Source organism: Oncorhynchus masou, chromosome 13 (assembly GCF_036934945.1).
Source record: "Oncorhynchus masou masou isolate Uvic2021 chromosome 13, UVic_Omas_1.1, whole genome shotgun sequence".
In the NCBI taxonomy this organism is placed as follows: Eukaryota; Metazoa; Chordata; class Actinopteri; order Salmoniformes; family Salmonidae; genus Oncorhynchus; species Oncorhynchus masou.
The window spans coordinates 24,323,635-24,347,023 of record NC_088224.1 but is presented as its reverse complement, the minus strand read 5'-3'; the positions used below and the strand labels follow the sequence as shown (position 1 = coordinate 24,347,023).

Below are 23,389 nucleotides of genomic sequence, written 5' to 3'. Positions count from 1 at the left end.
GTTGCCACAACACCAAGTAAACTGCCTTGATCTGTCTGAGGAGCCATATGCTGTTTCCACACAGCAGCCTATGATCTCAGCTTGGCACAAAATGGCTGCCGTGCCTCACCCTGATGGGTCCTACTACTGTAAGACTTGATGAGCCATTTGGCACAAAATGGTTGCCACACAACGTTGGTAGATGAGTTGACTTTCCTACAGGCCAGTTGAAAAATTCCTGTGGTTTCATGAAACTAGTGTGTAAGTGCAGTACCCAGTGTTATAACCAATGACTTATGACAATGGTTTATATACTGTGACTGTTGTCATGGTGAGTGTGATTGACAGAGAAGCACTCGGAACGGTTTTAGAGAAAAAAAACATAAGTGGAATTTATTCAGTGTTTCATACAGAAGAGAAACACTACAAAGAGAAGGACGGGACAGCAGGGGAAGTCAGGGGTTCGGACAGACGGGTTAGAGGTCGTTGCGGTGGGGGTCGGGTAGGGTTGTTTTTGGGGAATGTTGTCACTCGGCCTTGACGTAGGAGCGTGTGGAGACGACGTCACCCAGAGTCAGAGTCTGTGGAGCAGAGAGGAGAGGATAGTTAGATATACAATATACACAGATTTATATAGAGATTTTTTTATATACATATATACAGTGTGTATGTATATGCAGACGCTCCATAAATGTACACAAAAACACACTCAGTACTGACCAGTTCGAGGGCGTTGCCGCTGACTTCACGGACCAGAGTGGTCTCCTTGCCGTCCCACTTCTGCACGTGAACCATCTTACCACCGTCTATCGTTATTAGAGACTAGAGAGAGCGAGAGATATGTTATGAACACACACGTCACATACTATTGACTGGGGAAAACTGGAGAGAGGTGATAAGATAAAATCTACTACTAATTAAGTGAGTTTGAGACTGTGGTGAATGGGTGTAATTGCAGATTAAGAATGGATATGACTGCACTTTCAACAAAGTTAGCCTGCACTATGTGACATGTGTGGCCACCTATCGAGAGTTGACTTGAGGTTATTAGACACACACACACACACAAACAAAAGTAACTATTCCTCAACAATAAGACATTGTGAGTGTCTGTGTGTGTGTCTGTTCTCTTTTTCACTCAGATCATGCTTAGCAGCCTCTCTCTCTCTCTCTCTCTCTCTGATTCATGTAGCAGCTGTCTCCGGTCACAAAGCTACAACTCATCATCCTTGACCTCTTACCTTTGACCCCTCAACCCACCCAACATTTCAAGGCCTCTGGCTCTGTTTGTCTGTTTGAAATCATTTGCTCTTCTACTGAATCCTGCATGTCATGGCGGATACAACCATTACCTGTAATCCAGCATACATAACCTCTAGTCCCTGACCTCTCACCTCATTATTAGGATACACACTCATGACAACTCTTACAATGTATTATAACGGCATCATAATGCATTATAGCTGTAAAGGGTAACGTGGTAGCCATAAAAATGACTGTAAAGTGTTATCACTAAAAACATACAGTTAAAACACACCATAAAGTATGACTGATCATCAGCTAGACATCTAGGACTTAAATCAGTGTCAGCATCCTGATCTAGGATCAGGTCCATCCTGTCCATATAGTCTTACTAATTATGATCTAAAAGGCTAAACTGATCCTATATCAGCACTCTTAACCCTGACCTCTTACCTTGACTTTCCTGTCGTCGGCGGTGGTCTCGTCGAACTCCACTCCTAGTTTGAAGGAGATCTCGGTGTTCTTGAAGGTGCTCTGTGTCTTCAGAGTGACTGTGTCTCCAGCTACCTCGATGATGGTGGTGGGCTTGGTCATACCGCCAACCTGGCGTGTTGCAAAGCCCACACCTGTCAATCAAAAACACATCACAAGTTAACACTTCATCTAGATAAGAACATTATAGCCTACTATCTCATATCACATCTTGATTAGAAAGACTGCTGCTGCTGCTGCCAATACAGCCCCACCCTTACTGTAGATATTCCATTCGGAAGAAAAAGCCCATGCACACACCCATGCACGAAAACTCTTTTGGGGTTAATGATGTGTGACTGACTGACTTTTCAAGCCCATAAAAACTCCTTGTGACTATAGTGTGACTATAGGTCCAAAATAAAAAGGTACATACTAAGGGAAGTCTTTACAAAAGACAGTGCACTGCATCACTTATTGATCTGTTCTGTTTGAGGAAACTGACTGCTGATTGGACTGATCTAACGGAATCTAATTCCCACTCTTATCACTATTTCCTGTGTTCTTTAAACATTCAGCAAAAGTCATCAGACCCAGCTGTGTGTGATCCGTTCTAGAGTACTTTCCTCCTCCCATGAACTAAAGTAATGTTTCTGTAGCAGCTGAGTTGATCTCCCAAGGCAAATAGAGACACAGTCACACAACAAACAGCTAGTTTGTGGCACCTGCCTGAGTGATCCGGAGAGTTGGTTGGGGGTCAATACTATGGTGACAAGAGCAGAGGGGTCGAAGCTAATAACCCCAGGGGTCAACGAACGGGTCACACACACACACTATGTTAATATTCAACCCCTCCTCACAACCTAGCCTCAAAAAAGGACCACTCTTTCGGAGAATTTCACCCCCTATGTGTGTGTGTGTACACAGCTCAGACTACAATGAGTTTCTCACAGTAGGGTCATTCCCCCCCTCCCCCATTCAAACGGAGGGAGCGAGAGAGACGGCAGCAAGGTTTGTGACCTGTTACCACAAGAAAAGGGAAACCAGTGAAGAACAAACACCATTGTAAATACAACCTATATGTTTATTTATTTTCCCTTTTTATTGAACTATTTGCACAGCGTTACAACACTGTATACATAATATGACATTTGAAATATTTAGTCCTTTGGAACTTTTTTTGAATGTGGGGCGGCAGGGTAGCCTAGTGGTTAGAGCGTTGGACTAGTAACCGAAAGGTTGCAAGTTCAAATCCCCGACCTGACAAGGTACAAATCTGTCGTTCTACCCCTGAACAGGCAGTTAACCCACTGTTCCAAGGTCATCATTGAAAATAAGAATTTGTTCTTAACTGACTTGCGTAGTTAAATAAAGGTTTAAAAAAATAAATAATTCTTTACTGTTTCATTTTTAGTTTGTTTAACTTTTGTTTATTATCTATTTCACTTGCTTTGGCAATGTAAACATGTTTCCAATGTCCATAAAGTCCTTTGAATTAAATTGAGTCTCCCACTCACCCCGGCCGTGATTGGAAGTCCCATAGGGAGACGCACAATTTGCCCAGCGTCGTCCGGGTTTGGCTGGTGTAAATAAATAATAACTGACTTGCCTAGTTAAATAAAGGTTCAATAAAAAAAGTATTAAAAAATAATAATAATAATAATTACCACTATCTCCATGTGGTGAACCACTGTCTTCATCTCCCTCTCTGGCTCTTTTCCTACTTCTCTATCTTTCATCCAACCTCCCTCACTCTCTCCCTCCTGATATCCCTCTCTCCTTCTGTCCCTTTCCCTCTTCGTTCTCTATTTGTGTGTCCAACACACACCCTGTTTTCCCATGCTTAGCATTAACGGCTGCATTATCCGTTTAAACACGCATGCTCTGCTACTCACACACACACACACACATGCAGCGCCCACACACCAGTGGAGGTTGCTGAGGGGAGGACTGTTTAAAATAATGGCTAGAATGGAATGGAATCAAACCATGTGGAAACCATGTGTTTGATTCCACACCATTCCGGCAATTATTATGAGCCATCCTCCCCTTAGCAGCCTCCACTGCCACACACATATATGAGGGCGCACACAGATACACACACCTGCATGTGTGTGTAGTTTTGGGCGTATATGTGTATTTGTGAGCTCATGTGTGTCACACACTCATGTTCACAAACACACATCAGTACAAAAACACACATGTGGGTGCACACAAGCACACACCTTTAAGTACTCATGAACACTCACACCCTTCTCACAAGTGCACACATGCACCCACAGGGAGGCACACCCCATCCTTTACCATTACCGTTACACTACAAACGCACACACTGCTCACCCAGAGCCTTCATGTATTCGTCAAAGTTCTTGCTGTCCTTCAGGTTCCATGTGCCTGTGAATGCCTCAGCCATGTTGTTAGCAGTGGTGTGGAGGAATGAGAGAGGGAGTGAGAGAGCAGAAACAGAATGAGAGAGTGAGTGAGTGAGAGAGAGGGACAGAGAGACTGCTATGCTGCAATCCTACTGGTCGGTTTTATACCGGCTGTTCGTGATGTCATCACTCTGAGCGGGGAGAGGAGGGAAGGGGGAGGGAGGGGAGGTGAGAGGAGACAAAGACACAGACAGACAGACAGACAGACAGACAGGAGGGGCAGGGGGATATTAAGGTGTCCAGCAGGAAGAATAAAAGACAGTCAAAAAAAGAGGAGAGGAGTGGGGGAGGGGAGAGTAGAAGAACATCTTGCTCCAGTCAGAAAGAGAGAGAACGAGGGGGGAAAGAGGGAGGAAGCCAGAGAGGGAGGGGGAAAGAGGGAGGAAGCCAGAGAAGGAGGGGGGAAGAGGGAGGAAGCCAGAGAGGGAGGTGGAAAGAGGGAGGAAGCCAGAGAGGGAGGGGGAAAGAGGGAGGAAGACAGAGAGGGAGGGGGGAAAGAGGGAGGAAGCGAGAGAGGGAGGGGGAAAGAGGGAGGAAGACAGAGAGGGAGGGGGAAAGAGGGAGGAAGCGAGAGAGTGAGGGGGAAAGAGGGAGGAAGACAGAGAGGTAGGGGGAAAGAGGGAGGAAGCGAGAGAGGGAGGGGGAAAGAGGGAGGAAGACAGAGAGGGAGGTGGAAAGAGGGAGGAAGCGAGAGAGGGAGGGGTTGATGATTGATTTGGTGTGAAGGTCAGGGGGAACGACATGGACATTTTCTCTCTTTCTATTTCTCTCCTGTTTTCTACCTCTTTCTCTCTCTCGTTCTCTCTCCTCCATCTGACCGTCATCGACCTCACTCTAATTATTCACTCAACAGATAAAGAGACAACGATAGAGAAAGAGTGTGCATGTGTGCGTGCACACGGGTGTGTGTGTGTGGTTACCAGCAACAGAGTGACACACTGACCAGGAGTCGGGACTTACCTCCCTAACTCTGTAATGTTAATGACTCTGTAAGGATATACAGTGGATTACAGTTGATAGACAGTGGACGTACAAATGTACAGTATCAGTTTAAATATATCTAAATGCAGAGAGGTGGGGGTTCCTGGGATGGCAGAGGGGTAGAGGATATAGCAGCCTGGAGATGAATGGGGGAGGGAGGGGTGGGAGGTAGATGGCTGAGAGTGGAAGTGGCAAGGGGGGTAGATCCTGGTGATTTATGGGCCTTTGTGAGTCAAACTGGTTTAGTTTATTCAGCAGTGAGGGGTTGTCTGCTCCCGGGGGGCTTTTGGTTTGAGTGGAGTCACTTCCTTTTTTCTTTTTTAAATACAAAGTGTGTGTGTGATGTGATGCGAGCTAACTATTCAATTATATGAATTTGTTTATTGTGCAAAAAGTGATTCCGATTGTGTTTATATTGTGTTTGGGAAATCTAAAAAGGTATTATCCCATTCAGTACAGACATATGTAGCGGCTTTACTTACCACAACATCAACATCCCACTGGTCACACACTGGCTGATTCAACATTGGTTCCACTTCATTTCAATGAAATTACGTTGAACCAATGTGAAATAGACTTTGTGCTAAGTGGGATGTTTTAGAAACTGTGATGTTTACAGGAATTTTGATTATTTCCAGGGATACACAACATACTGAAATATATGTAGATACAGTATATTTGTTAGACAGAATACTATATTTCCCTTGACGGAGTGATGCTGATTGTAAAAATGCCGCAGCTTGCCCCCCTCTCCCCTACTGCTGGTGTTGGACCAGTAACAGAATAAGTTGCTGGTTTTAACCATGAATAGGTGAAAAATCTGTTGATGTGCCCTTGACCAAGGCACTTAACCCTAATTGCTCCTATAAGTCACTCTTGATAAGAGTGTCTGGTAAATGTAAAATGCTGCCTTAATTCCTGAGTGTAGCTTTTTCTTGGCCTCGCTATAGAGGTCCCTGTTCTTGCTCTTGTAGAACCATGGCTTGTCGTTTCTCTCTTTCTTACACACGCACACACACACACACACACACACAAGTCTCTCAGACTGTTTATGTGTCTTGTGAAATATTGTCTTTAGCCAATAATGAGACAACCAACTCCACTGGTTCTGTAAGGGACAGACAAATGGACAGACAAACACACTCACAGAGGCTCGCTCTGAAAAACCAAAAAGTTCATACCAATCCAGTCAGTTCCATTTCAATTCAGGACATTCCTTTTTTTTATTGAAGAACTGAATTTAAATTCCAATTCTAAAATTGAAAAAATCTATACAGAGCCTTCGGAAACTATTCAGACCCCTTGACTTTTTTCACATTTTGTTGCGTTACAGCCTTATTCTAAAAGTTATTAAATCATTTCCTCATCAATCTACAGACAATACCCCATGAATACAAAGCAAAAACAGTTTTCTTTGCTAAATAAAAAACAGAAATGCCTTGTTGGGGCCTCCTGAGTGGCGCAGCGGTCTAAGGCACTGCACCGCAATGCTTGAGGAGTCATTAGAGACCCGGGTTCGATCCCAGACTGTGTCACAACCAGTCGTGACCGGGAGTCCCATAGGGCGGCACACAATTGGCCCAGACCATGAGAAACATGATTCTCTGGTCTGATGAAACCAAGACTGATCGAACATCTCTGGAGAGACTGAAAATAGCTGTGCAGCGACACTTCCCATCCAACCTCACAAAGCTTGAGAGGATCTGCAGAGAAGAATGGGAGAAACCCCCCAAATACAGGTGTGCCAAGCTTGTAGCATCATACCCAAGAAGACTTGAGACTGTAATTGCTGCCAAAGGTGTTTCAAGTAACGAGTAAAGGGTCTGAATACTTATATAAATGTGATATTTCAGTTGTTGTTGTTTTTTAAATAAATTCTAAAAACCTGTTTTTGCTTTGTCATTATGGGGTACTGTGTGTGGATTGATGACGGGAAAAAACGATTTAATCAATTTTAGAATACGGCTGTAATGTAAGAAAATGTGCAAAAAAGGGAAGGGGTCTGAATACTTTCTGAAAGCGCTGTGTGTTTTTGATGAGGATGCCTTGAACTAACTAAATTGAAATGGAAATGACCCTTACCCTGGTAAGAATGTTAAATCATTCTCACCCGGTCTCTCCCCTCCCCTCCCCCTCTCTTACCACTCCCCACTCTCCCTCCTCTCACCCTTCACCCCTCCCTCACTCTATTCATCTCTCTCACTCCCTCACTCACCCCTCCCCCTCACCAAAGTATCTCTGTGCCTAAACTGACACGTGTGTGGCGAAATCGGTATGCTGTGTGCATATGTTCGACATTTGACACAAACAGGTGGCCAGAGAGTACACAGAGGGAGGGTTAGAGAGGGAGGCTGAGCGAGAGAGAGAAATGAGGTGAAAGGTCAAAATGATCCAACTCTTTCCTTGGCAAACATCTATAGGTGTGTGTGATTGTTATATGATATACAGTATGATATGTGAGGGGGTACAATGGTTAGCACACTTAGTCATAAATAATTCAAACTGAATACCAAAAGGACTTGTTCAGGCAACTGCCAACAGGCTTATTCGTACCCACCCCTGCTCAGAAAACACACAAGTGACACACACACACAACCATATGCCACATGTAGTCTAGAAACTAAAGTGATATGTTGACCAAATCAACAGACACGACACTGTGAGGATAAGTGCAGTAATCCATATGTACTGATAACGAGTGTTGTCTTGCAGGAGTGTGTTTTGCTACTGTGTGGGTTCATAGGGGTCAGGATATATTGTATCTTGGGCGGCGATAGCCTCAAGGTTAAATATTTAGAGAAGCAGGCCAGAGAAAAGAACTTAACCTTGAGCAGGAAACTTAAAAAACGCTCATAGGGCCCTGCACTGCTGGTGCAGCAGACAGATTTTCATCCCATATTGACTTACTTCTAAAGTATACCGTATTTTCTCTTATATTTTCATATATCTTTGTTCAGACCCAGGCCAGTCTGTATATTGATTATATTGATCACCATGACTTGGTAAAAACAGTTCCTTACAGACTGGAGAATATATTCTGGGTCCTCTTTAAAATGGATATTTAACATAACCAAAGGACCAAATGGCAAATCTGAGGTCTTGTTGATTAACATAGAATAGAATAGTATAGATCTATTACACAAAGAATCAGACATGGATTAATATTTGATTCTGATGGATTGAAGATTATCGGACAGTTACTAAACTTAAAGCAACAATTTGTATAGTTCTCGAGGGAACGGCCCCTACCGCTTCATGTGGCGTTGTTCATTGCTTACTTATACAACAGAAACAGTCTTTTGTTGACACAGTAGTACCCAATCCCGGACACAGGATTAGTATCACCGGTAGGTCAGCAGAGCCTCTGGAGCACAGCAGTACTAGGATACATCTGAGATATTGATTCTTACTCATTCTTAGATTTTTCCATTAGACCCGGATTTGAACCGGCAACCCTTCAGTTCAACCCTTCAATGTATATATCATTATTTTGGATACACTGTCCCACTAAGGGTTATGAGTGGGACTTGAGTGCTTTCAAGGGATCAATTCTAGTGTGCTCTGTATACTCAGGTGCAGAAAGATTATGTCACACCCCCCCATACTCTGAGGACACACCCTTAAAGTTAGTAGTTGTACTGTTAACACTGTTTACATTTACACACACCACACACACATATGCATGCACACACACACATGCACGCACGCAAGCACGCACGCACACACACACCCACACACCCACACCCACACCCACACACTTCTGCTAAGCTCACCTGTATGCAGTGTTTGAGTGAGTGACTTGAGAGACAGGTACTCCTGGTTTTCTAATCTACAATTCAAATGTTCGGAAAGCAGCCCATTGGCTAAAGCACAAACCTAACCTGCTCCCATTGGCTAAAGCTATTACCTAACCTGATTCTATTGGCTAAATCAGTAGTTCTCAAACTTGTTAAGTATGCTGTCTAATCAAGCTCCTACTTGTTGCACTTTAATGCAACTGAACTGAACGAGATCAACACCACTCTACTTTACATTACTGTACTCTACTGTACTCTACTCTACTGTACTGTACTGTACTCTACTGGACTCTACCCGACTCTAATGTATTCTACTCTACTGTACTCTACTGTACCGTACTCTCCCGGACTCTACTCTACTCTACTGGATTCCGCTCTACGGTACTCTACTATACTCTGCTATACTCAGCTGTATATCCCAGCCCTCTGTGTCTCAGGCTACTCTGTGTAAAGGAGAAAAACATCTGAACATTGACTCAATGATGACCGGACCCTGATTGCAGTGTTTCTACATCCATTCCTCTCACTTCGTCCCTTTTTATCCTGACTCTTCCTCCCCCTTTCTCTCTGTCTCCAATCCCTTTTGTATTCATCATCCCACTCTTTCCCCATAGCCTCCCTCCCTTCTCTTTCTCTCTCCCTCTTCCTCTAGTCTAGTTTTAGTTATAGATGACATAACACCTGTGATCTACATTACCTGAGTGCAAATATAGTAGCTATCAGCAAAGTCAGTTCTAGTGATAAAAAATAAATGTGAGTATTAGAGCAACAGTGTTCGTTTTTTTTTTTATATATATTTTTATTTTTTACATATTCACATTCCACCCATATCTTGATGTCCTAATCCTCTGAAGACTATCACACACACACACACACACACACACACACACACACACACACACACACACACACACACACACACACACACACACACACACACACACACACACACACACACACACGCACACACGCACACACACACACTAACAAACCATACTAACACACCATAGTTAGAGTTGAAACAATGTCCGCAGTGGAGAAGGTCAAAAGCTTCAAGTTCCTCGGCATGCACATCACTGACAAACTGAAATGGTCCACTCACAAAGACAGTGTGGTGAAGAAAGCGCAACAGTGCCTTGTCAACCTCAGGAGGTTGACTCTCACAAACTTCTACAGATGCACCATTTGGAGCATCCTATTGGGCTGTATAATAGCCTAGTACAACAATTGCTCCGTCCGCAAAAGCAGGGCTCTCCAGAAGGTTGTGCGGTCAGCTCAATGCATCATTGGGAGCACACTGCCTGCCCTACAGGACATCTACAGCAGCCGGTGTCACAGGAAGGCCAAGAAGATCATCAAGGAACTCAGCCACCCGAGCCACGGCCTGTTCACCCAGCTACCATCTAGAGCAAGGAGACATTACAGCTGCATCAAAGCTGGGACAGAGAGACAGCTTCTATCTCCAGGCCATCAGACTGTTAAATAGTCACAACTAGCCGGCCTCCGTCAAGTACCCTGCCCTGAACTTAGTCACTGTTACTAGCCGACTACCACCTGGTACTCTACCCATTAGAGACTTCTGCCCTGTGAACATAGTCATTGAACACAGGTCACTTTAATAATGTTTACATAACTGTTTTACCCACTTCATATGTATATACTGTATTGTAGTCAAGGCTCATCCTATATAACTACTGCTGTACACACTTTTCTATTCATATACTGTCCATACTGTCTACACACCATTAAATATATTTACAGTTGAAGTCGGAAGTTTACATACACCTTAGCCAAATACATTTAAACTCAGTTTCACAATTCCTGACATTCAAACCTAGAAAAAATTCCCTGTCTTAGGTCAGTTAGGATCACCACTTTATTTTAAGAATTTGAAATGTCTTAATAATAGTAGAGAGAGTGATTTATTTCAGCTTTTATTTCTTTCATCATATTCCCAGTGGGTCAGAAGTTTACATACACTTAATTAGTATTGGGTAGTATTGCCTTTCAATTGTTCAACTTGGGTCAAACATTTCGGGTAGCCTTCCACAAGCTTCCCACAATAAGTTGGGTCAATTTTGGCCCATTCCACCTGACAGAGCTGGTGTAACTGAGTCAGGTTTGTAGGCCTCCTTGCTCGCACACACTTTTTCAGTTTGTGATGGCCACTCCAATACCTTGACTTTGATGTCCTTAAGCCATTATGACACAACTTTGGAAGTATGCTTGGGGTCATTGTCCATTTGGAAAACCCATTTGCGACCAAGCTTTACCTTCCTGTCTGATGTCTTGAGATGTTGCTTCAATATATCCACATAATTATCCTGTCCTATGATGCCATCTATTTTGTGAAGGGCACCAGTCCCTCCTGCAGCAAAGCACCCCCACAACATGATGCTACCACCCCCATGATGCACGGTTGGGATGGTGTTCTTCGCCTTGCAAGCTTCCACATTTTCCCGCCAAACATAATGATGGTCATCATGGCCAAACGTTTCTATTTTTGTTTCATCAGACCAGAGGACATTTCTCCAAAAAGTACGATCTTTCTCCCCATGTGCAGTGGTAAACCGTAGTTTTTATGGCGGTTTTGGAGCAGTGGCTTCTTACTTGCTGAGCAGCCTTTCAGGTTATGTCGAAATAGGACTTCTGTTACTGTGGATATAGATATGTTGGTACCTGTTTCCTACAGCATCTTCACAAGGTCCTTTGCTGTTGTTCTGAGATTGATTTGAACTTTTCACACCAAAGTACGTTCATCTCTAGGAGACAGAACGCGTCTCCTTCCTGAGTGGTATGACGGCTGCGTAGTCCCATGGTGTTTATACTTGCATACTATTGTTTGTACAGATGAACATGGTAACTTCAGGCATTTGGAAATTGCTCCCAAGGATGAAGTTCTTGGCTGATTTCTTTTGATTTTCCCATGATGTCAAGCAAAGAGGCACTGAGTTTGAAGGTATGCCTTGAAATACATCCACAGGTACGCCTCCAATTGACTCAAATTATGTCAATTAGCCTATCAGAAGCTTCTAAAGCCATGACATCATTTTCTGGAATTTTCCAACCTGTTTAAAGGCACAGTCAATTTAGTGTATGTAAACTTCTGACCCACTGGAATTGTGATTATCAGTGAAATAATCTGTCTGTGAACAATTGTTTGTCAAATTACTTACCTGTGGAGTGGTTGAAAAACAAGTTTTAATGACTCCAACCTAAATGTATGTAACCTTCCGACTATATTTCGGACTCTGACATTGCTCGTTCTTATATTTCTTAATTTCTTAATGACATTTTGGGGGGATTTGTGTGTATTGTTTTGTATTGTTAGGTATTACTGCACTGTTGGAGCTAGGAATATAAGTATTACTGCACTGTTGGAGCTAGGAATATAAGTATTACTGCACTGTTGGAGCTAGGAATATAAGTATTACTGCACTGTTGGAGCTAGGAATATAAGTATTACTGCACTGTTGGAGCTAGGAATATAAGTATTACTGCACTGTTGGAGCTAGGAATATAAATATTACTGCACTGCTGGAGCTAGGAATATAAGTATTACTGCACTGTTGGAGCTAGGAATATAAGTATTACTGCACTGTTGGAGCTAGGAATATAAATATTACTGCACTGCTAGAGCTAGGAATATAAGTATTACTGCACTGTTGGAGCTAGGAATATAAGTATTACTGCACTGTTGGAGCTAGGAATATAAGTATTACTGCACTGTTGGAGCTAGGAATATAAGTATTACTGCACTGTTGGAGCTAGGAATATAAGTATTACTGCACTGTTGGAGCTAGGAATATAAGTATTACTGCACTGTTGGAGCTAGGAATATAAGTATTACTGCACTGTTGGAGCTAGGAATATAAGTATTACTGCACTGTTGGAGCTAGGAATATAAGTATTACTGCACTGTTGGAGCTAGGAATATAAGTATTACTGCACTGTTGGAGCTAGGAATATAAGTATTACTGCACTGTTGGAGCTAGGAATATAAGTATTACTGCACTGTTGGAGCTAGGAATATAAGTATTACTGCACTGTTGGAGCTAGGAATATAAGTATTACTGCACTGTTGGAGCTAGGAATATAAGTATTACTGCACTGTTGGAGCTAGGAATATAAGTATTACTGCACTGTTGGAGCTAGGAATATAAGTATTACTGCACTGTTGGAGCTAGGAATATAAGTATTACTGCACTGTTGGAGCTAGGAATATAAGTATTACTGCACTGTTGGAGCTAGGAATATAAGTATTACTGCACTGTTGGAGCTAGGAATATAAGTATTACTGCACTGTTGGAGCTAGGAATATAAGTATTACTGCACTGTTGGAGCTAGGAATATAAGTATTACTGCACTGTTGGAACTAGGAATATAAGTATTACTGCACTGTTGGAGCTAGGAATATAAGTATTACTGCACTGTTGGAGCTAGGAATATAAGTATTACTGCACTGTTGGAACTAGGAATATAAGTATTTTGCTGCACCTGTGATGCCATCTGCAAAATATGTGTATGTGGCCAATAACATTTGATTTGATGTGCCTTTAGCCTCCACATTAGAGGAATCCTGGTTCTCTGTCTGCTCAAAGCTACTACAGTGGTATGCTACTACAGTGGTACTACAGTGGTATGCTGCTACAGTGATACTACAGTGGTATGCTATTACAGTGATACTACAGTTGTATGCTACTACAGTGATACTGCAGTGGAATGCTACTACAGTGATACTACAGTGGTATGCTACTACAGTGGTATGCTGCTACAGTGGTACTACAGTGGTATGCTACTACAATGGTATGCTGCTACAGTGGTACTACAGTGGTACTACAGTGGTATGCTAATACAGTGGAATGCTAGTACAGTAGTATGTAGTAGCACTTCTACAGTGGTATGCTACTACAGTGCTACTACATTGGTATGCTACTACAGTGCTACTACAGTGGTATGCTTTTACTGTGCTTCTACAGTGGTACTAAAGTGGTATGCTACTACAGTGAGTGTCTTCTGCTCTCTGGTGGTGAGATAGACAATGTTTCATTCCTCTGATAGTTAACATGGACTCAGCATTATGACATCATCATAGAGAACAGGTCAACTTCCTGCTTGGAGAAATCAACAACAGAATTCACATCTGGTCAGACTGCCCCTATTGGTGATTTCCAATGTAGGCAAGCTCCAAGACCCTCATATGCCCGTACCCCTCCTGCAGCATGCACTACTTCGGTATTGACAAACACTAAAGGCATCCGGTGGCACCTTAATTGGGGAGGACAGGCTCATAGTAATGGCTGTAACGGAATTGATGGTATGGTATCGAACACATCAAATACATGGTTTCTACGTGTTTGATACCATTCCATTCCCTACATTTCAGCCATTATTATGAGCCATCCTCCCCTCAGCAGCCTCCTGTGACACACACACACACACTAACACAAACCCACCTACCCACACATACATCCTGTTATCTGATGAGTAGATCCAGGATGAGTATCCGGAATGAGACTCATTGCCGGGTACCCGGTGTTAGCAGTAACCGTGGTAACTGACCTGGTGTTAACAGTAACCATGGTGACAGACCCTTGGGGAGAGCAGGACAAAGAGACGGGCCAGACAGAGGTGGGATTCCACCTCAGCTATGCCTGAAACTAGAGAGACCACCACTCTAACTCTCTTTCTCTTTTTCACCTCCCCCTCTCTCTCCTCTTGTCTGTCTGTCTGTCTGTCTGTCTGTCTGTCTGTCTGTCTGTCTGTCTGTTTCTTTCTCTGTTAATTTGTTTTTCAGTTTATTTTTCTTCCTCTCTCTGTTTCTCTCTCTCGCTCTCTCCATCTCTCTCTCCCTCCCTCTCACTCTCTCTGCTCAGCGAATCTCCACCACACACCTGAGGGACAGAAACACATTTTCAAATCAAAGAAATTCCTATAAATTTGTTTTCACAAACTGTGTAGGGCTACACTGTAAAAAAAAAAAAGCACAAATCTAGTTGTTTCAACTAATTATTACTTGTGAATCTTAACTCCAAAAGGCTGTGAAACTGGTGACAAACATAAATAGTGCTTTTAACACAATGTTTTCAACTTACATATTTGGCAAACAGTACATGATTACATTGTGCATGTTAATTTATACAGTAGTTATTATTCAACATGTCCTCACCTGGGATTTAAACTCACAATCTCTTGGTTCATGGCATTCCGATCTTCTTGATATGCCACCATGTCTGGCTCAATTATCTGTTTATCTGACTATTCTCTCATCACTGCTTTGAAATGTTTGTTTTGTTTGCTGTATAGCTGTCGAAGATAGGTGGTGCAAACTACCTTGTTTAAATGGTACTCCATCATCACTAGGATAAATACACTTGTTTTTCTTGAATGTACTTTTAACAGAGCTGAGATTTACTTTGAAGTGCAAGGTGTAGCAATACAGGTGAAATCATTTATTGACACAGGCATGGTAGCTTAGCAGGAAGATTGGAATGCTGTGAACTAAGAGGTTGTGAATTCAAATCCCAGGTGAGGAAATGTTGAACATTAATTACTGTATAAATAAACATGTACAATATAATAAAGTATGTCAAATATGTAGAGTACCAGTCAAAAGTTTGGACACACCTACACATTCAAGGGTTTTTCTTATTTTTTACTATTTTCGACATTGTAGAATAATAGTGAAGACATCAACACTATAAAATAATACATATGGAATCATGTAATAACCAAAAAAGTGTTAAACAAAGTCAAATATATTTGATATTTTAGATTCTTCAAAGTAGCTACCCTTTGCCTTGATGACAGCTTTGCACACTCTTGGCATTCTCTCAACCAGCTTCACCTGGAATGCTTTTCCAACAGTCTTGAAGGAGCTCCCATATATGCTGAGCACTTGTTGGCTGCTTTTCCTTCACTAAGCGGTCCATCATCCCAAACAATCTCAATTGGTTTGAGGGTGGGTGATTGTTGAGGTCAGGTCATCTGATGCAACACTCCATCACTCTCCTTCTTGGTCAAATAGCCCTTACACAGCCTGGAGGTGGGTTGGGTCATTGTCCTGTTGAAAAACAAATGATAGTCCCACTAAGCTCCAGATGGAATGGCGTATCGCTGCAGAATGCTGTAGTAGCCATGCTGGTTAAGTGTGCCTTGAACTCTAAATAGATCACTGACAGTGTCACCAGCAAAGCACTGCCACACCATCATACTTCGTCCTTCATGCTTCACGGTGGGAACCACAGTAATGTCCATTGCTCGTGGTTCTTGGCCCATGCAAGTCTCTTCTTATTATTGGTGTCCTTTAGTAGTGGTTTCTTTGCAGCAATTCAACCATGAAGGCCTGACTCACAAAGTCTCCTCTGAACAGTTGATGTTGAGATGTGTCTGTTACTTGAACTCTGTGAAGCATTTATTTGTGCTGCAATTTCTGGGTCTTTCTGAACTCTGGGTCTGTCTGAACTCTGGGTCTTCCTTTCCCGTGGGGGTCCTAATGAGAGCCAGTTTAATCATAGTGCTTTTTTGCGACCGCACTTGAAGAAACTTTCAAAATTTTTGAAATATAGAGGCACAAATTCATCCACCTGACAGGTGTGGCATATCAACAAGCTGAATAAACAAGCTGAATAAACAGCATGATAGCATGATCATTACACAGGTGCACCTTATGTTGGGCACAATAAAAGACCATTCTAAATTGTAAAGTTTTTTCACACAACACAATGCCACAGATGTCTCAAGTTTTGAGGAAGCATGCAATTGGCATGCTGACGGCAGGAATGTCCACCAAAGCTGTTGCCAGAAAATTAAATGTTCATTTCTCTACCATAAGCCACCTCCAACATCCTGTTTAGAGAATTTAGCAGTACGTCCAACTGGCCTCACAAAACAAATGTATTTATAAAGCACTTTTTACATCAGCAATGTCACAAACGGCTTATATAGAAACACAGACTAAAACCCCAAACAAAAGAAAATACAGATGTAGAAGGACGGACCAACTGCAGACCAGCCACCCGGACAGCTGATGAAACTGTGGGTTTGCACAACCAAAGAATTTCTGCACAAACATTCAGAAACCGTCTCAGGGAAGCTCATCTGCGTGCTTGTCGTCCTCACCAGGGTCTTGACCTGACTGCAGTTCTGACTTCAGTGGACAAATGCTCACCTTCGATGGCCACTAGCACGCTGGAGAAGTGTGATCTTCACGGATGAATCCCGGTTTCAACTGTACCGGGCAGATGGCAAATGTTGGCGTTGTGTGGGTGAGCAGTTTGCTGATGTCAACATTGTGAACAGAGTGCCCCATGGTGGCAGTGGGGTCATGGTATGGGCCGGCATAAGCTACGGACAATGAACACATTTGCATTTTATCGATGGCAATTTTAATGCAGAGATACCGTGATGAGATCCTGAGGCCCATTGTCATGCCATTCATCCGCTGCCATCATCCACGCCCCTTTGTAAATGCTCTTTTGTGACCAGCGGATGCATGTATGTATTCCCAGTCATGTTAAATCCATAGATTCGGGCCTAATGATTGTATTTCTATTGCCTGATTTCTTTATATGAACTGTAACTCAGTAAAATCTTTCAAATTGTTGCATTTTGCATTTATAGCTCCACAGCCTTTTTTTTAGGTAAGATGCCCAAATAATAATTTCTAGTTGAAAGAACATGAGACAATTTGAGCAAACACATCATTTTAAGTTGAGTACATTTTTGCCTACGTTTTGGCATCCAGTAAGGACATCTGGTCATGTGGATGTTGGTCATAAACCTTCCACCTCCATGCAGAGAAAACCTCCTCTATGGGGTTTAGGAAGAGGGAGTATGGAGGTAGGAACAGTACTGACATCCTGGGATGTGCAGTAAACAGTCTGACTGCAGCAGAGTGGTGGAATGCCACATTATCTCACACAACAACGAAGGTAGGGGAGTTTCCTGCCCCTCTCTCCTCTACTGGTACAAGTCCATTATGCAGAGTGGTGGAATGCCACATTATCTCACACAACAACGAAGGTCTCCTCCCCTCTCTCCTCTACTGGTACAAGTCCATTATGCAGAGTGGTGGAATGCCACATTATCTCACACAACAACGAAGGTTGCCCCTCTCTCCTCTGCTGGTACAAGTCCATTATGCAGAGTGGTGGAATGCCACATTATCTCACACAACAACGAAGGTAGGGGAGTTTCCTGCCCCTCTCTCCTCTACTGGTACAAGTCCATTATGCAGAGTGGTGGAATGCCACATTATCTCACACAACAACGAAGGTAGGGGAGTTTCCTGCCCCTCTCTCCTCTACTGGTACAAGTCCATTATGCAGAGTGGTGGAATGCCACATTATCTCACACAACAACGAAGGTAGGGGAGTTTCCTGCCCCTCTCTCCTCTACTGGTACAAGTCCATTATGCAGAGTGGTGGAATGCCACATTATCTCACACAACAACGAAGGTAGGGGAGTTTCCTGCCCCTCTCTCCTCTACTGGTACAAGTCCATTATGCAGAGTGGTGGAATGCCACATTATCTCACACAACAACGAAGGTAGGGGAGTTTCCTGCCCCTCTCTCCTCTGCTGGTACAAGTCCATTATGCAGAGTGGTGGAATGCCACATTATCTCACACAACAACGAAGGTAGGGGAGTTCCTTGCTCCTCTCTCCTCTGCTGGTACAAGTCCATTATGCAGAGTGGTGGAATGCCACATTATCCCACACAACAACGAAGGTAGGGGAGTTCCTTGCTCCTCTCTCCTCTGCTGGTACAAGTCCATTATGCAGAGTGGTGGAATGCCACATTATCCCACACAACAACGAAGGTAGGGGAGTTTCCTGCCCCTCTCTCCTCTGCTGGTACAAGTCCATTATGTAGGTCATCCAGAAAAGAAATGAGCCTCTCTGTATTGTAGGGGCCAATGAGTGGTTTGTGTAACAGCAAACCATCGTTGGACAGTGCTGCACACATTGTGATGTTAGTCCTTATCTGGCCTGGGACATCCACAGTTGCTCTCAGTTGCTCTCTTTCCCTGCGGCGTTTTTCTGCCAGGTTGAATCCAGTTTCATCCACAAAGATGAATATCTGTGCAGTTTGCCTGGCTTCCATCTCTATTACTCTCTAAAATACAGTCAATCCACAGTTTTACAGTACTTTACATTATGCATAGTTGTGTATGTACCCTGTTTGGTTATTGAACAGTGCCATCCGTTTTGTCACTAAAGCACCTTATACCACCCACCACTGCGACCTGTATGCTCTAGTCGGCTGGCCCTCGCTACATGTTCGTCGCCAGACCCACTGGCTCCAGGTCATCGACAAGTCTATGCTAGGTAAAGCTCCGCCTTATCTCAGTTCACTGGTCACGATGGCAACACCCAACCGTAGCACACGCTCCAGCAGGTGTATCTCACTGATCATCCCTAAAGCCAAAACCTCATTTGGCCGCCTTTCCTTCCAGTTCTCTGCTGCCTGCGACTGGAACAAATTGCAAAAATCTCTGAAGTTGGAGACTTTTATCTCCCTCACCAACTTTAAACATCTGCTATCTGAGCAGCTAACCGATCGCTGCAGCTGTACATAGTCCATCTGTAAATAGCCCACCCAATTTACCTACCTCATCCCCATACTGTTTTTATTTTATTTACTTTTCTGCTCTTTTGCACACCAATATCTCTACCTGTACATGACCATCTGATCATTTATCACTCCAGTGTTAATCTGCCAAATTGTAATTATTCGCTCCTATGGCCTATTTATTACCTACCTCCTCATTTTGCACACAATGTATATAGATTATTTTTTTCTACTATGTTATTGACTTGTTTATTGTTTATTGTTTACTCCATGTGTAACTCTGTGTTGTTGTCTGTTCACACTGCTATCCTTTATCTTGGCCAGGTCACAGTTGTAAATGAGAACTTGTTTTCAACTAGCCTATCTGGTTAAATAAAGGTGAAATAAAAAATAAAACAGACATCTGACCTAGACATATTGATACCGGAGTTCTTCACACGTTCAGCGTTTCTCTCAAAGGGTGCAGTGTACAACTGCTTCATCCTTATCTTATGTTTCTCTAAGACTCTGGCAACTGTCGTTGTGCTGACCGTATTCACATTCCCAACAGTGATATTGTCTTCCAGCACTCTGTCCCGTGTCTCCCGCAGTTATAATGCATTGTTGCCAATTACCATGTCAACAATGGCAATTTCCTGCGCATCTGATAATATTCTGCCTCTCCCTCCTGTGGGAGGCAACCTTTGGATCCTACTGAAAAACACAAAACAATCAATACATATCAGTACATGGAAAAATGTGACCATACTGTATTGTACTGTAATATGAAGTTCAATTATCATTGAAGGATGCACATCTCACCTGTTGTTTTGCCAGAAAATTCGTACTATTGATGCAACTGTGAACGCTGCAGATTTGGTTGCACCCTTAAACCGGCCTCTCTCAAAGAGAGACCATGGTTTACAATGGTCAGTAATTGTGTCCCTTATCTCATCAGAGACCACTGCTCTTCGTGTTCGTCTCCTTTGTCCTCCACGCATTCTCCCTCTCCCCGCCACTCTTCTTCCCCCACCAACATGTCTTCCTTGATGCATGTTTCCAAAATAAATCATTCCGAAGCCGTCCTCTTTTGTCTGTTTGGTAAGGAGACTAAAAACAGGACACTTGGGTAGGCTTTCAGCTGAAATTGCAATCAGCTGTGTTTGGAATTATTTGTTTTTTAAAATCGCTAGGACCCATTTTGTAATACTTAATTCACTTTTCAAAACTCTTCACACAGTTCTCCTAACCAACTTTCAGCTTGGCACAGCAGTTAATTTCAATTCCAAAATGCACTAAAACTACCAAAACACTTCATACATGTCTCAAATCAACTCATTCTTCCATAACACTAGCAAAGGTTGTCACCCAACAAGCACACTTTGTCACTCATAAAACAATGACCTAAAAAACACTAACAACAGGTAGCATTACACAATGTTTTATTTTGTCAAATGTTTTTACACAACAAGAATGACACCTCTCTACTGTTTAGAATTGACTGCAGTATATGTTACAGGAATGAATCAGACACTATGCAATATGCTTCAATATGTTTTATATCATTTTTGGCATTGAGTGATTCCAAAATGCAAGAATTTGTATATATACACCATCTACGAATACAGATACAGTAGCAATGCTAGTCAACCCTGTCTTCTGCATTTGGCCACAGGTTCTCATCCACATCACATCTTATGTCATCTTGGGCAATACACCTAGGAACTAATCTATTGGTCTGGTCCGTCCCTGGCAATCTTCTGCAGATATGTCCAGTCATACAGCATTCATTACGTCCAGGAGGGACATTTGATCATGTGGATGGTGGTCATAAACCTTCCACCTCCATGAGGAAAATGGAGAGTAAGGTGTGAGGAACATAATTCCTCTATGGGGTTGAGGAATGGAGAGTAAGGTGTGAGGAACATAATTCCTCTATGGGGTTGAGGAATGGAGAGTAAGGTGGGAGGAACATAATTCCTCTATGGGGTTGAGGAATGGAGAGTAAGGTGGGAGGAACATAATTCCTCTATGGGGTTGAGGAATGGAGAGTAAGGTGGGAGGAACATAATTCCTCTATGGGGTTGAGGAATGGAGAGTAAGGTGTGAGGGGTTGAGGAATGGATAAACATTCCTCTATGGGGTTGAGGAATGGAGAGTAAGGTGGGAGGAACATAATTCCTCTATGGGGTTGAGGAATGGAGAGTAAGGTGGGAGGAACATAATTCCTCTATGGGGTTGAGGAATGGAGAGTAAGGTGGGAGGAACATAATTCCTCTATGGGGTTGAGGAATAGAGAGTAAGGTGTGAGGAACATAATTCCTCTATGGGGTTGAGGAATGGAGAGTAAGGTGGGAGGAACATAATTCCTCTATGGGGTTGAGGAATAGAGAGTAAGGTGGGAGGAACATAATTCCTCTATGGGGTTGAGGAATGGAGAGTAAGGTGGGAGGAACATAATTCCTCTATGGGGTTGAGGAATGGAGAGTAAGGTGGGAGGAACATAATTCCTCTATGGGGTTGAGGAATGGAGAGTAAGGTGGGAGGAACATAATTCCTCTATGGGGTTGAGGAATGGAGAGTAAGGTGGGAGGAACATAATTCCTCTATGGGGTTGAGGAATGGAGGTGGGAGTAATTCCTCTATGGTGGGAATGAGGAGAGAGACAGAGAAGGTAACATAATTCCTCTATGGGGTTGAGGAATGGAGAGGAAGGTGGGAGGAACATAATTCCTCTATGGGGTTGAGGAATGGAGAGTAAGGTGGGAGGAGAAGTGACATCATCCTGGGATGGGCTGTAAACCACTCTGTGACTGTATGGGACTGGTGAAATGCCACATTGTCCCTTACGATTACAAACGTTGGTCTATTTCGCCTCACTGTACCCCTTTCCTCACCTGGCACAACGCTTCCATAGAGGTCATCCAGGCATGAAATGAGACGCTCTGTGTTGTACGGCCCAATTAGCGGTTTGTGTAACAGCCATCCATCAGAGAATATTGATGCACACATTGTGATGTTGGCACCCCTCTGGTCCGGGACATCCACTGTGGCTCTTTTCCCAACCACATTCCTTCCTCACCGCCGTGTTTTGGCCAAGTTAAAACCAGCGTCATCCACAAAGATGAATATGTGGGGTGTTTGCCTGGCTTCAATCTCCATGACTCTCTCAAATAAATCCACAATGCAACATAACAGTGAGGCTATTACGGTAGTTTACATTATACCTAAAAACATGCCATTGTGTTCCTCTGCCCTGTTTGGTTTTGTTCAAAACCAGTATTTTATAATCATCTTACCTGGACATATTGGTTCCTGATTTGCTTAACCCGTTCAGAGTACCTCTCAAAGGGGACAGTGTACAGCTGCTTCATCCTGACTTGATGTTGTTTCAGGACTCTAGCAATAGTTGTTATGCTTACATTGTGAATATTTCCATATGCAATATTGTCTGCCAACACTCAACACTCTGTCAACACTCAACACTCTGTCAACACTCAACAACACTCAAATCTCTGTGAGTTTTATGCCATTGTTTCTGATGACCATATCAACGATTGCAGTTTCCTGCACAGCAGTGAAAATCCTACCTCTCCCACCTGTGTGAGGTAACCGTTGGGTCCTAAGCAGAAATGCAAAAACAATTACACACAAGTGGGTTTGGAGGCTTTGCTCAATTTACTTCTGTATTGTGCAGTTCAGTCAGATGTCCTTGCAGAATGAACATCTTACCTGTTGTTTTGCCGGAAATTTCTCACAATAGATGCCACTGTTGAGCGTTTCAGATTTGGCTGCACTCTCAGACCAGCCTCACTCATTGACAGATCATTAATTATTACATTATCAATTATAGTAGCCCTAATCTCATTTGAGACTACAGCTCTTGATCTTCCTCTCGGTCTTCTTCCACCACGCATACGTACTCCTCTCCCTC

At 43.0% G+C, this 23,389-nt stretch overlaps 1 protein-coding gene across 1 annotated transcript; it reads right to left on the bottom strand.

The window, feature by feature from the left end:
• Positions 1-344: 344 nt before the first annotated feature.
• On the bottom strand, positions 345-4,211 carry fabp3 (fatty acid binding protein 3, muscle and heart). Its single transcript, XM_064983290.1, has 4 exons — positions 4,033-4,211; positions 1,675-1,847; positions 700-801; positions 345-560 (listed from the first exon to the last, which is right to left on the bottom strand). The coding sequence occupies exons 1-4, from the start codon at positions 4,103-4,105 to the stop codon at positions 507-509; spliced, it is 402 nt and encodes a 133-aa protein (XP_064839362.1). The 5' UTR covers positions 4,106-4,211; the 3' UTR covers positions 345-506.
• Positions 4,212-23,389: the final 19,178 nt, after the last annotated feature.

Bases quoted from the DNA above. Each gene is read 5' to 3' on its own strand.
- fabp3 (XM_064983290.1), bottom strand. From the start codon at position 4,105: ATGGCTGAGGCATTCACAGGCACATGGAACCTGAAGGACAGCAAGAAC. The intron at 1,848-4,032 runs GTGAGCAGTGTG...TTTGATTGACAG, and splicing joins CGAATACATGAAGGCTCTGG to GTGTGGGCTTTGCAACACGC. The intron at 561-699 runs GTCAGTACTGAG...TCTGCTCCACAG, and splicing joins GCGGCAACGCCCTCGAACTG to ACTCTGACTCTGGGTGACGT.